The following is a 15,282-nucleotide window of genomic DNA, read 5'->3' on the forward strand; positions in this document are numbered from 1 at the left end:
AAAATTCTTCAAAAGGCTGAAGATTCTTCAAAAGCCTGTGTTCCGCATAAAAAAAAGACATAAACAGGTTTGTAAACGACAGGAGGAGGATTAAATAATAACAAAATGTACATTTATGAGTGAACTATTCCTTTAAGACCAAGAATATGTTTGTTCAGCCTTCATTGTCCTGTCCAGTTGCCTTTAATTCATTCCGGTACTTTTTTTTTCTGGAATTCCGACTGTTTATTCATTAATTTCACTGTTTGTGGATAGATGTTGTTGGATACATCTTCAGAGTCAGAAACTAAAAGGCCATGGTAATTTGCAGCACTGCAAAAATCATATGTACAAAACAAACAAACAGAACATTTCTTTCCGAGTCAGCTGTTCACCATAGACGTCATTCACCTATTATTTGTGTCCATGGAGACAGAGCTTAGAAGAACGTCTCTCTGCACAGAGGACACGTGGATTTGTTGCTAGACGTGAACCATTTATACTGTGAAATGAAAGAAAATGGAAACAACCAGTCAGTGAGGAACGAGAAGCGCACGAGAACATTCAAGGCTGCACATTTTGCTGATTCTGAAATATCCGCAGAAATGGAGCAATAAATTGAGACGGATTGAGAACTTCACTGTGGAGGGGAAATTATTCGATTTCAAGAGCATTGGTGACCTTCTATAGGGTTTAAAACCTCTGATATGAAAGGGATGCAGTCACACTACCAAATAAGATTTTTTTTTTACATTTTAAGAACAAAATTGAGCCCATTTACTTTCTGAATACAGTTGAATATCCTATTGAAATACGCAAGTCAGATTACAGAAGTAAAACAGGTTTCATGTTGACCTGCAGATATTCTAGATAGTGATGTAAATTGGAAATTCGTAAAACAACATTAAATGCTCAAAACTACACTTACTGCTCTCAGTGTTTAAAAACATTCATCTAAAAATAACTACAATAGAAGAGCAAGAGATGGTGTACGTGGCACTCACCAGACAGGCAGAGTGGAACTTCTTTTTGCAGGTGCGGCAAGCTTTCTTTGGCAGCGAGTAATTGGATCCATGAATGACAGAGAAGCAGATCATACAGTCCTCCACCCCCTCAAAACGCTTGTCAACATTGTTCTTCCACAGCGACAGACCCTCCAGAATACTGCCATTCTACCAGACACAACACATCATCTAAATTAGTTTGGGCATTTTCAGTTATTATTCATATATTAAGCTTTATTTGACCGTTACTCTTATAAACCAGTCAAACTGGGCCAATTCCAACCTAAAGAATTAACCTGTCAAATTAGGAAACTGAAGGTGAGATTTTTGCATGAAGTAGGAATATTTATAGGTGAAAAAACAATATTCTGAGATAATAATAATAATACAAATTTTGCAAATGTTTCTCGATTCTTTTACACACCATGTTCAAATCTTTGGGGTCATTAAGAAATTAATCATATTCATTCAGCATAGATCTATTAAATTGATCATAAATTGCAATTACATTTTTTTTTTTTTCAAATTTGCTGTTGTTTTGAATTTTCTATTCAAATGATGCTGTTTTTTTTTTTTTTTTACAAGATGTACAAATGTACAGTTTCCACAAAAGCATGCAGCATTACTGCTTTCAATATTGATAAGAAATGTTTATTGAGCAGCGAATCATCCGATTAGAATGATTTCTGAAAGATAATGTGACAATGAAGACTGGAGATATGATGCTAAAAATTCAGCTTTGTCATGACATGAATAAATTACATTTTAAAATATATTCAAATAGAAAATTATGTAATAATATTTCACAATATGACTGTTTTTACTACATTTTTGATCAAATAAATGCAACCTTGGAAAAAAACAAACAAATCTTACTGACCCCAAACTTTTCAACGGCAGTCTATAAATCTTTTTTTTATTAAACTAAATGGTATTTAATTAAAATATTTATACAGAGAACATTTATACTTCCTGTACCTGGTGTGTGAGGTACGTGCTGAGCTGAAGCATCCAATTGCGCCACTGCTGAACAGCCACACCCACTCTCCGCCCACTCTCCACTGAGATAGACCCGAGGGGATAATTCTGAGGCAGCTGAATCACCAGCTCGATGAAGATATCGTCGACAGAGTAAGTAGCGATCACCTCCCGCGTGGCAGAACGCGCTTTCACCTGTGAACACAAAACACATCAAATCACAATGCAAAAAAACCATTTATGCACAGAGCACACGTCCTTCTCCTGAACTAAACTCTTCACCCTGGCTTACCATCATGTTCTCAAAAGTCTGGGTGCTGGACTGCACAGAGGCGATCTCCTGCGCAGACAAGACGCCGCTGACGTACTTGCTGGTGAATTTATCCACCGTGCTGAAGACACGTTTCTCTTGGCTGTTCCACCACAGGCGCACCATTGCGGGCAAGTCCTTCAGCGCACCATAGTACACGGAGCACGCCAGATGGGGAACCTCAAACTGCAGACCTTCAGTTTCTACAACACACACACACTTAGTGAGATGATCTCAGATATGAGAGAAAGTCATAAATGTTATAAATCATTGGATGTCAACTGATCGGGTCGCAGGTAGCAGGCTGTGTTGGTATTGTTTTCAATAATTGAAATAAACCCGAAATGAAACAAAAATGAGATGAAAAACAAACTGAAAACATTTTTAAATTAGAAATGTTGCCTTGACAACTGAAACAAATAAGTTTAAATTCTAAAATGGCTAAAACTTAAATTAAAGATAAATAGAAATATAAAAAAACACTAAAAATGAACTTACTAAAACTTTAAAATAAAAACTTTTTAAAATAATTTTTTTATTAAAAATATTTTTTTTATATATACTAAAATAGTATATAATAAATACTAACAAACAATAAAATAATTGCGCCTACTTACAATGCTAAATAAATACATTTATTTTTTTATTAATACAAATAAAATAATTTTCATTAATATATTTATTACATTTTAATGTTTGATTTCAGCAACATTTTTGTTTGCAATATATAATTTTGGCAGTGAGAACCACAGTTATTGATGATCTGCAACATACTCTGAGGGGAGAGAGACAAAGTCTCAGTGAAGAAGGTTTTTGGTTCTTTGCTTGAGGGTTCTGCTGGCTGTCCGGGCACTGATAGGTTCTCTGGCATCAGACGGAACAGGTGGAGCAGTAGTTTATGAAGAGAACGAGTCTTTTTCAGGTGCAGAGAGTATTGAGCTCGCAGCTGAAACACAAAGATAGATGTTTTCGCTATGCAAAAGACATCTAAGTACTGTGGCCTTTCTTCACATTTACACAGGATCAGAAAGGGCTTAGGAGATGAAAGCTGTGACATTATGACTCAATATTTCGGTCACAATGAAATGGTCATGTCTGAATGTCAATTTAACCTCTAAAATGTTAGAAGTGTATCAGAAAGGATGAGGCAATGGTTGACAGCTTTACAAAGCATTATCACACTGATCATTTACTCACGTGAGATGAAGAAGCCTTGAAGAAGGTAAAAAGGAGTTTCCAGGAGAGAAGATATCCCAGAATGCAGCAGTGCTCCATACTGAGGGCCTGCACCACAGCAAACTCGCCCACTTGGACACCACCTAGAATATTCTCCAGTAGCTCTTCTGTGGCAGAAAGGATGCTCATCAACGCTGCCGGAGGAGACCTGCAGGAAGTGCACACAGGAAAGGCTGATTTATACTTCTGCGTCGGACCTACGCCGGAGCCTCTACGCAATAGACTACGTGTTGGTTTTCGTTTATACTTCTGTGTTGTCCGCATTGACGCGCAATTACACATGCATAGGGAGCATGTGAAACTCGAGGGAGGGGTTTTAGCAGACCAATCACAGCGCTTGCATCCGCGTAGAATTGATGCGTTGTTACATTTTTGGAGAGGTGCACGTCAGGGTAGGCCGAAGGGTACGCGCGCTACACACAGCCTACGGCGTAGCTACGGGTGGAGTTCGACGCAGAAGTATAGATTGGGCTTTAGTCTCCTAGATGCGGGAGATGGGCAACCATAAAACTTGTGGATGGATGGATGATTACATACAATGAACTAATAATAAATAATAATATAAAAACATAAATTTACAATGTAAAACAGTAAAAGGACATTCCCAGAGGTCACATATGATTCTACTTTATATAAAAAAATTAAAATATATTATATTCTTATCATTAATGTACATTAGGATGTTTTGCTTTATTTAGATATTTTTTCTTACATTATTTTAGATATTGTACATTTTAGTTAATACAATAAATAAATAATGCATTAATAAACAAAAAAAAAATCATAAAATAGCTGATAAACTTTATTAAATAATAATATTAATATGGATGGATGGATGTCAAAATATCAAACCAAATGGCATCTATTTTGCATTAAATGTCCAAAGACTTTTGGGGGACACTGTGTGTGAGTGTGAGTGTGAGTGTGTGTGTGAGTGTGAGTGTGAGTGTGAGTGTGAGTGTGAGTGTGAGTGTGTGTGTGTGTGTGTGTGTGTGTGTGTGTGTGTGTGTGTGTGTGTGTGTGTGTGTGTGTGTGTGTGTGTGTGTGTGAAAGTGCATCGTCATGTGTCTTACAAGCATGGTTCTTCTCCATCTTCGTCCTCAGATTTAGCGCTGGCACTCTCGCTGTCACTCTCTGGCAACAAAGGCATCACCCTGTAAGACACGAACACATCACTCACATTTCTCCTGAGACGACTTGACGTCATCGCTGAGGCTCATTCAAAGGCTTGTAATGGACATAGCATTACAGCAACAGCACAGAGGTGATCTCAGCTAACCCTCTGGAATATAAAACTGTTTCTCTCCCAGAGGCTTGTGCTCTCAATGAAGCATATTTAATTAAAGCCAAAGCAGAACGCATTGTGGATTAAACTTCTTCCGTACAATATGACCTTAAGGCTATGCAAAAACTGCCCGTCCCTTGGAGTATTCGTTTCAATTACATTTACAATTATGTTCTCGACATACACTTTCCCACCAAAGCAACTTACAGGAAAGTCCATTATAGCGTTTCTGCAGACGCTGCAGAACAGGTAGAAAACAGAGATAATGTCTAGGTGGTAAGACACACACTGACTCCTTAATGTGGTGTTCTACACTTCACATTTTATTTTTTACCCTAAAGTCCAATTATAATGTTAAACAAGTTTTCTTGCGGCACAAACAATTGTTATTTAGTTTAACATGACCATTTTCTGCCCTCTCGCTGACCCTTTAGTATTAAACGGGTTGTTTTTGCTACTGTACCTTTAAGACTTCGGTCATGTGTTAATGTGCTCATAGTTGCTGATCATGTAAAAGGGCCTTTAGAGTATATCTATGTATTATGTTGAACTAAAAGGTACTTGAAGGTAATGGAGTCTGTACTTGTGCAGGATGTGGTAGACAGCGAGCTGTAACGGCCGGGCTTTGAAGAGCAGCAGGGGCGAGAGGGTATTCAGCAGGGTCTGGAGGGGCTCCGGCAGACTGCTCCTCTGGTCGGCTACAAACCGAGGAGGAAGTTTGTTCTGTGTGAGCAGCTCCACGGGGATGTAGGTAAGAGCCTCCCCCATCGCACTCAACACCGGCAGGGGGAACAAAGGGTCATCCGGCTCTGTAAAGTCCGCTGAGACAAAAGTTTGACATTTCAAGCAGTCTGTTAACCAAAAGACATCATGTTTCCATTCCAAAAGTGTAGATGAGTTTTAATTACACTGTGAAAAAAAAATTGTGTAGAAAAATAAAAAAAAATCTGAAAAAACGGTAATTGTTTAACTGTAAGTTACTTTACCATCAACTGTATTGTGAAAAACTGTAAATTGTTTATTATAACATTATATACAATTTTATTGTAAAATACACTTTTTGCAAGTAGAAACTATGAATAACCATACCACTTATGATGAAAAACAAGGACATTCGGAGAATTTAGGGTGTTTTGTGTTCTTTAGGTTATATTTATTGCAGTTGTTTAGTGTCATGTGTGTTAGGCTACATGATGATGTTTTGCCTATGATCCATCATACACAAGTATTGGCCATGTTGGTAACACATTACAATAAGGTCTCATTTGTTAACATTAGTTAATGCCTTAACAAATATGAACTAACAATGAGCAATATATTTTTACAGCATTTATTAACCTGTTGATGTTAGTTAATAAAAATGTTTATGTTTGTTCACAACGCATCAACTAATGATAACAGATAAACAACTTTTGATCCTAAAAATGTATGTTGTGATTAACATTAACTAAGAATTATAAATGCTGTAGAAGTATTGTTCATTATTAGTTCACATCAAGGTATCTAATGTATCGGTAGTTAACTAATGTTAACAAATGAAACCTTATCGTAAAGTGTCGCCAGCATATTTTAACGAAAGGCCTCTTACGACTCATCATGTGGGTTTCTATTATTCCACCTGTATTGCTATCAGTAAATTTGAAGGTAAATGATATTAATAGTATATTAATATTTTATCATTTTATGAAATATGCAGTTATAGGTTGTAAAATATATCAATATGCCATCCTGTAATACCAGAAAGATTGTCACCATATTTTTCATATTGCAACATACCAGTTTTTTATCGTAAATTGAACAGGATATTTTTATAGTGATAGCATGCTGTGCTGTGCCTCAGCTGTTAGACAGTTTGCACGGTTAAATCTTCTCAGAAAAGTTGCAGCTTTATATGTTTTCGGTCATATTTTTGAGATGGCATGTCTGAAACATGAATTTCCTGAAACATTTACATTTCCAGTCAAAGGTTTGGGTTTGATAAGATTTTTTAAAATGTGTCACAGTTTCCAAAAAAAAATATTAAGAAGCACATCCGTTTTTAACGTTAATAATAATAATATATTTTTTTGAGAATCAAATCTGCATATTATAATGATTTTTAAGGATCATGTGATCGAAGACACTTAAATTAAATTATATGCCAAATTCAATTATGATCATTTTACAATATTACTGTTACAAACTGTAAAACTGAATGGTAGTCTAAATATAAAAAAGTTATTTAACTACAAACCAAAATGTTCTTGTTCAACCACAAAAGTTCTTGTTAAGGGGACTCACTGGGGATCTTAATAAGCAGTGGGAGCAGAAGGTTGTGAATTCCCTCCAAAAAGAACTCCTTCCACTCTGAGGTCAGCGCCGGAAGAAGTTGCTCCACACCAGCAGGGGGCGATGTGAAAAACTCACTCAGCCTCACAATCAGCTCACAGTTTGCACACACAAACAGCTGAACCCATGGATTCCAGAATACAGCGGTGTTCTCACTGGTAGTCTGTGAAAAAGACACAAACAACATTTGGTTGGATTGTCGTCCGTATGGAGAACGGTTCTCAGATAAGGCGTGATTATTTATAAGATCAGCCATAAAGCATCTCAGATCTTATTTACACCTGGTGTTAAAATAAGATCTGTTCAAAATGCCGATTTGATTTTGCACTGGGGTCGAAATATCTGGAAGGGACAGTGAGTGTGTCACTTTGAGTCTGTATATTGCATAAAAACAGTGTGAAAGAAGATGGAAAGAGAAATATCACCTCAAGCCATGCCAGCATTGAGCAGAGCAGGAGATCCCAATGAGTGTTTCCGAAGACTGTGGGAGAATGATCCACCATCCAGCACAGGAAGCGCATAATTTCTACTGCCAATGAGAGGCCTGCAGCGGAAACCTTTCCAAGGTCACTGCAAATGGACACAAAGGAGAATAGATTATTAGACCCTGCGTTATCTGAATCAATGGATATAAAATAAGACTGTAAAAACAACAAACTTTAATAGTTTTTGTTGCTTTTTGTCATTTATGATACTTACACTTTATTACTTAATTTATTTTATATTGAAAGATATAAAGAGGGGATAGGAAATATTTTTGTTGATGTGCTTGTTGTTGTTTTATCTAAAAGCATTCTAAGCCAAATGTTTATGTTTTGTATTTCAAGTTACTTTACATTTTTGATGACAGCTATTCTTTTTTATAGAAAATAGTTTATTTATTTTTCTGGTTTTCAGTATTTGTTATTTATCTGATTTAAAAAAAAAATATTATTATTATTTCAAGTCTAAATCTAAAATGGTTATGGTAGCTGTTTTTATTATTGATAATAATAATAATAATATGTTTCTACTTTTTTATTTTCCACTTAAAATATATAGTAAAGACGGGATAGTTAATCATTTTTGTTGATTTTTCTGTTTTGGGGATTATGTAATTTTTCTGAAAGCATTTTGAGAAAAAATAAATCATATTTTATACATTTCACATATTTTGATGCATTTTTTTAAAGGGAAAATGACATGAGAAATCTAATTTGCCTTGATCTTTTGACATATAGTAAGTCTTTGAACCATTAAAACACCCTGCAAGTTTCATATCTTAAAGGCCCACTGAAGTGCCTATAAACGAGCAGCATTATTCAATGTGTTGATGTAATTTCCACTGAAACAGGAAGACAGGGCGGGACATAATCGAACAGCTCCTCCCCCATTTTAAAACAGCCAATAGCCTTTTGTTTAAATCACAGCTCGGCCAGAGCTGTTGAGCTTGGTAAATCTGCAGTTTCCTCCTAATCTCTAACTGTTTCTCCTCCTAATCTCCTCCATATCGCTCTGAAATATAGCATTCTGTGCAGAATTCAAATGGGTCCAATACGTTTTCTGGTCAGCGCCGACTCACGCACATGATCTGCTTCATGCTCTCATGTCTCTGGACTGAGCAGACTGTGCGTGCTGCAGCAGTTCGCGTGACACTAACGTGAAACCAGACTTCATTCCCCCCGATTGAAAGCATATTTACAGTGTCTGAATAGTAAATGTGTGAACAAGTGACTGATTTTAGCTGCAGCTTCAGCATCTATTTGTAATGTAGAGGGCAGGAAGCTTCAGATTCTAGAGAGCTTTTGATTGGACAGAAAATCTGATGAGAAGCTGAAGTGATGTCATCAAAATCATTTATCCATTTTGGCGGAAGTGAGACATATTAAATAAATTAATACAAATTCATGTCATGACCCCTTTAAAGATATACATTTTTATTATTACACTAATTTGCTGTTTGTTTGTTTTTTTAATAAAAAGATGTGGAAAGAAGAGCAGAAAGGGACTGAGTCTTGAACCCTGCATCACCCATGAGCATCACGGCCATAGCTCTGACATAATAAATACCATTGCCATCTTCCTCATTACAGAGATACACATAGCTAAGGAATGGATTCACCTGTTGAAGAGAAACCACTCCTCTCTACTGTTCCTCCATTCTGCAATTGTGTCTACGACAGCCAGCAAGATCTCTTCCTCCACATCCGTGTCGGCCTGTAGACAGCAGAGCAGCACGGCCAGACAGCCTCGCACACCTACACATTAGTTTTTCACATCAGTTATGTGAGTGAGATTGGTGTTGCTCAGCCTATGTGACTCATCATGTGCAGTATGGATATGATCTGTATCTCACTATCGATGCAATCCTGCTCTCCGTCCTGCCAGTTAAGGAGCTCTGCGACACACAAGGCGATGAGGGATTCTCTCTCTTCACTGGCTAGAAATGGACACAGCGCCTGCACCGTACTCACACTGTGTTCTGAGAGGGGAAAGAAACTGACACACAAACAAGCCACAGAATTATCAGGAACGTTACAACCTGGTTAGGCTGACATTTCTCACCAAAACACTGTGGTAATGGCCAGCAGTAATCATGTGTCTATGTATAAGCTGACTGGCTGAGGTTCCTCTGGGTCACATTCACACATTTCTCACATCAGCGTATGCTGTTTAACACATTACTGCTGCTGCAGCCTAGAAAAACTACTAGAATTGTCTCAGAGGCCAGTGCTATGAGTATTGAATCAGCTATTACAGTTACAGACACTACCGTTCAAAAGTTTGGGGTCAGTAAGATTACTTTTTTTCTTTTATTACTTTTATTCAGCCTTTAAATGCAGCCTTGGTGAGCATAAGAGACTTCTTTTAAAAAAACAAAGAAAATGTCCTACCTTTCTACATTGCCATATAAGCCCTTGATGTCACTTGGGTCCATTTCGCTGTTCTGCATATACTTTGCCAGAGATAGTGACCAGAGAGAGCCTTCTTCTTGTGACCTGTGATTAAAAAAAGATAAAAGGGTCTAAAACTTTGCTTTCTAAAAAACAAATTAAAGATTTATAATTTATAATCTAGGCCATTATACAAAATATATTAAAAAAAACACGTGAATGAGTTCACCTTGTGAAAAGTATGTCTATAAGAGTGGTTTTGATCAGGCTGTGGTTGAGGATTCTCTGCTCTAAACTCCAGGACTGCAGCAGTTTATGATATTCAGACACCATGAGGGGTGAGAGCTCCATTTCTTCACACCACTGAAGTCCATAGAAAATCTCTGAAACTACATAAAACTAATATTTGTAAAAACTGATTACATGACTTCTTCAGTCCAAAAATGTTTTAGTTGTAAAATAGTCTAAATATTTTACCAGATTAGAAAGAAAGAAAGAAATACTTTTATTCAGCAAGGACACATTAAATCAGCATATTAGAATGATTTCTGAAGGATCATGTCACACTGAAGACTGGAGTAATGATGCCAGAATTAATTACATTTTAAAATATATTCAATTAGAGAATTGCAATAATATTTTACAATATGTTGTTGTTTTACTGTATTAAAATATATACCGGTACATTATATATATACACACATATATATTATTATACATTTTTTATTTTACAAAAACAATGCTACCAAGAGCTAGACAAATAAATGAGTCTCACCTATGTGTTTGAGATCAGGAATTTCGGAGAAGTCTGCCTCCACCTGCAGGTCCTCAGGTGAAGCTGCAGTGAGGATGATTCTTCCCAGTAATGCACTTACACACAGGTGCGTGGGAAGCCGGTTAGACGCCCTGAACTTCCACACGTCCATGCAGAGTTTTTCACCAGTGACTCTGAGACGACCGCACAGCAGAGGGTGTCTCACCCACTGCAGAGAAGCACGAAGACAGTTACATAAAAACAATGACAAAGAAACAGTATGTTGAGAAACTACCTTCTATACTTCAATTATTTCCTCTCAAAATGTGTGAAAGTCATTTGTAATTGTCTGAGGACCTGAGGGGGCAGGGCCCGTCTAATGCGGCTCCACTCCTCTTCAGTAGGAGCAAGGCAGCAGATAAACTGAGACAGGAGACAGCTGGTCTTCTGGGCCGAGGCGATGGTCTGAGCCAGACTTTCTACAGCTTGCACCAGAACCTGCAGACTGACATCAATAATAGAAGAGATTTAGACAAGCTACCACACAATTCATTCAGCCATACAAACTTTGGAAAAACCAAAAAAGCAACAGCTTTTGGAGAAAGCACATTTATCTAAAGATGGTTAGAAGGCCAAACCTTTTGACAGTCAGTGGTGCGGTGAGCAACTGACTCTTAACCCAGAAAGCAACGTTGTGGAGGAAGGTACCCTTTGTGACCCCTGCGCCCAGGTGAGTGATCAATGATTGAATGCCGGCAGTGTAGGCGTGCTGAAGCTTCAGAAGAAGAGCATCTGGCAGAAAACACCATCACACATGCATTTAATAGAAATGCGCACATTGGGGAGACAACATTGTGTAATATTTGAAGGTATTCAGAATTCATTAAAACATTCAGAAACTCTTAAAGCTATTTGTTTTTTTCACACAAGCTACAATTAAACGCTTTCTTCAGTCTTCACCTGAGAGGCGAGTGATGGTTTGGTCTTGTGCACAAAGCTGGAAAACAGTCATAAGCAGCTCCTCTGCAGACGCCAGCAGCAGGCAGCCCTTAACTGAAGAAAAGAAGGTGGCAGCCACATCAGAGATGAAAGTGACCAGCGGCTCCATGTTTCCGGCGTCAGACATGCCCTTTGCTTCTGACAGGGTGGCGTGAAGCTTGTCAATGATCCGCTCGACATGCACCTTACCAATAAGAGGCTCTGCAAAGAGAGGGAGAAACAGTATTATTTTCTTTTAAGAAACCCACCAGTTGAAAAAGTTTTTTTATGTCAATTTAAATTCCCATAATGAGACATGGACAACTGTTTAAAAAGTTTGGGGTCAGTATGTTTTTCTGTTTTTTATTAATATTTTTATTCAGCAAGGATGCATTAAATAGATTACAAATGACAGTTAACACATTTATAATGTTACAAAATATTTTTTATTTCAAATCAATTCTGTCCATTTTGTATGGGAGAGAGAAGACTCCTGGTAAGGTTATAGTCCTGATTGGAATATAGTTTGGTTAAATATCTGCCTCACCTCCAAAGGAGGTACAAAAACTGTACACAAAATGCATTGTACCCCATATAAGCAATACTTATCAAATCCTAGTTGCAGTTTGTGTAATAATAATTCTAAATGTACTTTTTTGCATATGTTTTGGGATTGTTAGGTCATATCCCATTTCTGGAAACATGTAGTTCAAGTGCTAAACAACATTACAAAGTTGCAGTTTGACCTCAATCCTTGTCTTTTGTTGCTCAATGATAAATCTTCTTATAAGTTTACATTAGTTCAGAGAAGACTGTTATGTCTGGCTTCACTGCTGCTAAAAAAAAAAACAATTTAACAGCAATGGTTTACACCTGACATAGACCTTAAAAGATTCTGACTGCATAATATTAATTTCATAATATAGTTTGTTTAGAATGCATCACACTGTAAGGATTAATGGGACTATAATACATACTGTTACCTATTGGAGTAAAATAGGCCAAGCTTTAAAATAATTATTTTATATTGAATATTTGTCAATCAGTGTGATAATTTGCTACCATGGTTTATTTGTATGTTCCTTTTAATTTTCCCTGAAATATTTTTTTTTAAATTAAATTAGTATTAGAATGATTTCTGAAGGATCATGTAACACTGAAGAATGTAACTGAAGTAAATTAAGTAAAATAAATAGGGTCAATTTTGTCTTTAACTCCAAAATGTGGTAGATCAGGATGTAGTTGTTGAGTAGTAATAATATAAAGACTTACCATTATTGTGCTGCTGTGACAGAGCGAGGCTGATGAGAGGCCAGCCGTGTACATGATGGGATGATGAAGAAGGAGATCCATGCAGACCCATCACACACAGCTCTCCAGCCAGACCCACCAACCTCTCCCCTAATACGGGACCCCTCAGCCAGCCAGTACACACCTCCAAACGGACAGGGTCTGCACATGCCTGGTGTCATGAAAGTCAAGAGAATATTTAGCACTTATATATATATCTATAAAAACACTGTTAAATGTTAAGCTAAATGTAACTTAATTGAAAAACCCCTTTAATAAAAACACGTACCTTTTCAATAAGTTGAAGAGTCACGTTCCAATTCAAATCCCTCTGTTATGAAGACAAATAATTGATTATTGATGTTATGTATGTACCTATGTAAACGTGAAAATGTCTCTTGATGGAAGAAAAAGCTTAGCATTTAATAAAAAATATTTGGGGACAGTAAAAATGTTTCAGTCTCAAATGCTCACCAAAGCTGCACTTATTTGAAATAATTACCAATATTATTAAAATAACTGAAAACAGAATGAATTCTGCATGAATTCTTGGATGCAGAGAAAGTATCTTTTGAATAAAAAAATGAATTAATTTATTTTTAAATCTTACTGACCCCAAACTTTTTTATATTATATTATATTATATTATCCCTGTAGTATCCCAATGTAGGTCTCTTACACTGATGTGGTTGAGGATCAGTGTCTTGTCATCACTGGAGCTGCAGCACTGCAGGCAACTGAAAACCATGTCCACCAGGAAGTCAGTGTCCTTCCTGCCGTCCTGTTTTAACCATAAAGCCACTCTCTGCAGGAGGAAGCGGACAGCTGCATTCTCAGCAAGCGGCCTGAGCTCCGACCCCATTTCAGGCTTCATTTCCTCTGGCCTCAGCAGCACCTGGAACACCTGAGGGCTCGGGAACGCCCCGAGCAGCTGAGACAAAAATCGCAGGTGCCTTTCCGACTCTCGTTCACTCACGTACACCATGTTGAGCTCTGCCAGCTGGCACACCAAATCCAGCAGGTGTCCATTCCTCAAGGGACAGTCTTGTTCCTCCACCGCTGGAGCTTCCATCGGAGGTTCCTCCCCTTGGCCTCTTTCTTCCTGGTCTGTGATGCAAATTTTCACAGTTTTCTTCTTCTTGGTCAGTTTACTGGCACTGTTTGGGTTATGCATAATCTGCAGGAGCGATGCAATGCCCTCAAGGGCAGTTCGCTCGGCCTCCTCGGAGTCCACGCAAGCTGTGCACAAACGACCCAGACCCTCCCAGAAGTCTGACAGCAGTCTTTGAAAGGTGGAAGCCTCTTTTCCAGCTATCCGCTTTTCCCAGGAAAGCAGCATATCTGAGACCTGAGGAAACAGAGGGCCCGTCTGCAGCGATGGGTTTCCTAGAGCTCTGTCAATCAATGGCAGGAGCTGTGGAGAGAGAGATCAATGCATGAGACATCAGCATGTTTAGAGAGATCTTTTCCTTGGGACCCACATACCTGTTCTGAGATCAGCATGTTCTGGATGCTTCTCTGCTCCTGCTCGTCTCCGGCGTTCTGCAGGATGATAAACCGCAGACACTCCATCGTGGCAAAAATGATGGCTGCACTCTCTGAGGGACTGGACGTGGCACGCTCACTTGACAATCTGGACCAAACATAAGTAAAAGCCAGCATAAATAACCAGCATAAATAAAAACTGAGTGTAATTATAATACAAAGCACAATAATTAATGCTATGTATTCTGAATTAAAAACATTTTGCATTTATAAAAGTACACCATCCTGTTTAATACTAAGGGTCATGGGAGGATATATGATTTAAGCAGGCAATTCTGCTGCAATGACATGACTACCGGTACATGATGAATGAATGACTATACAAATAAGAGTATGACATTCTTTACCCCTGAATGACGGATGTGAGGAATGTTCTAGAGAACTCCAGGTCGGGCTGTGTGACCTCTGCTGGCAGTTTGCTTATAAATGGCAGCAGGTTTGGATGCAGAGATGTAGCAAGACCTCGACCTCCTTCTTTAAGAAGCACCCAGAGCTTCGGCATCATGCCTTTCCTGGCACTGACATGCGTCCAACAGTTCTGCAGAGAGTTCACATGATGGCAATGAATTTGAATCACCACTAACAATAAACAGATAAAGGTGCAATAACATTTCTATTAGAATGCAAAAGATGAACACATTTTAGAATGAATGTGGGTTTATGATAGAGCTTTAAAATGTGAGATTTGTCTATCATATTATACATTATGTTTGTTATTATTT

The 15,282-nt window shown here is 37.9% G+C and overlaps 1 protein-coding gene across 2 annotated transcripts in view; it reads right to left on the bottom strand.

Moving 5' to 3' along the window:
- ltn1 (listerin E3 ubiquitin protein ligase 1) overlaps positions 1-15,282 on the bottom strand; it is a 19,976-nt gene continuing 4,694 nt past the window's right edge. The window contains exons 8-31 of one of the 2 annotated variants that reach the window (XM_079598803.1): positions 14,908-15,098; positions 14,501-14,648; positions 13,695-14,429; positions 13,305-13,346; positions 12,998-13,187; positions 11,708-11,947; positions 11,386-11,539; positions 11,105-11,252; positions 10,769-10,976; positions 10,223-10,382; positions 9,994-10,098; positions 9,456-9,598; positions 9,222-9,357; positions 7,546-7,690; positions 7,073-7,283; positions 5,376-5,613; positions 4,581-4,661; positions 3,469-3,655; positions 3,046-3,217; positions 2,254-2,474; positions 1,962-2,156; positions 984-1,151; positions 391-481; positions 1-35 (exon numbers count right to left, since the gene is read on the bottom strand). In XM_079598803.1, coding sequence (XP_079454929.1) covers positions 419-481; positions 984-1,151; positions 1,962-2,156; positions 2,254-2,474; positions 3,046-3,217; positions 3,469-3,655; positions 4,581-4,661; positions 5,376-5,613; positions 7,073-7,283; positions 7,546-7,690; positions 9,222-9,357; positions 9,456-9,598; positions 9,994-10,098; positions 10,223-10,382; positions 10,769-10,976; positions 11,105-11,252; positions 11,386-11,539; positions 11,708-11,947; positions 12,998-13,187; positions 13,305-13,346; positions 13,695-14,429; positions 14,501-14,648; positions 14,908-15,098 — 4,281 coding nt within the window. In that variant the 3' untranslated portion in view covers positions 1-35; positions 391-418. Of the gene's footprint in view, positions 482-983; positions 1,152-1,961; positions 2,157-2,253; positions 2,475-3,045; positions 3,218-3,468; positions 3,656-4,580; positions 4,662-5,375; positions 5,614-7,072; positions 7,284-7,545; positions 7,691-9,221; positions 9,358-9,455; positions 9,599-9,993; positions 10,099-10,222; positions 10,383-10,768; positions 10,977-11,104; positions 11,253-11,385; positions 11,540-11,707; positions 11,948-12,997; positions 13,188-13,304; positions 13,347-13,694; positions 14,430-14,500; positions 14,649-14,907; positions 15,099-15,282 lie in introns of both variants that reach the window. The other variant, XM_079598802.1, reaches the window with a different exon arrangement.

The sequence above is a fragment of the Phoxinus phoxinus genome, assembly GCF_949152265.1.
Source record: "Phoxinus phoxinus genome assembly, chromosome: 23".
NCBI lineage: Eukaryota > Metazoa > Chordata > Actinopteri > Cypriniformes > Leuciscidae > Phoxinus > Phoxinus phoxinus.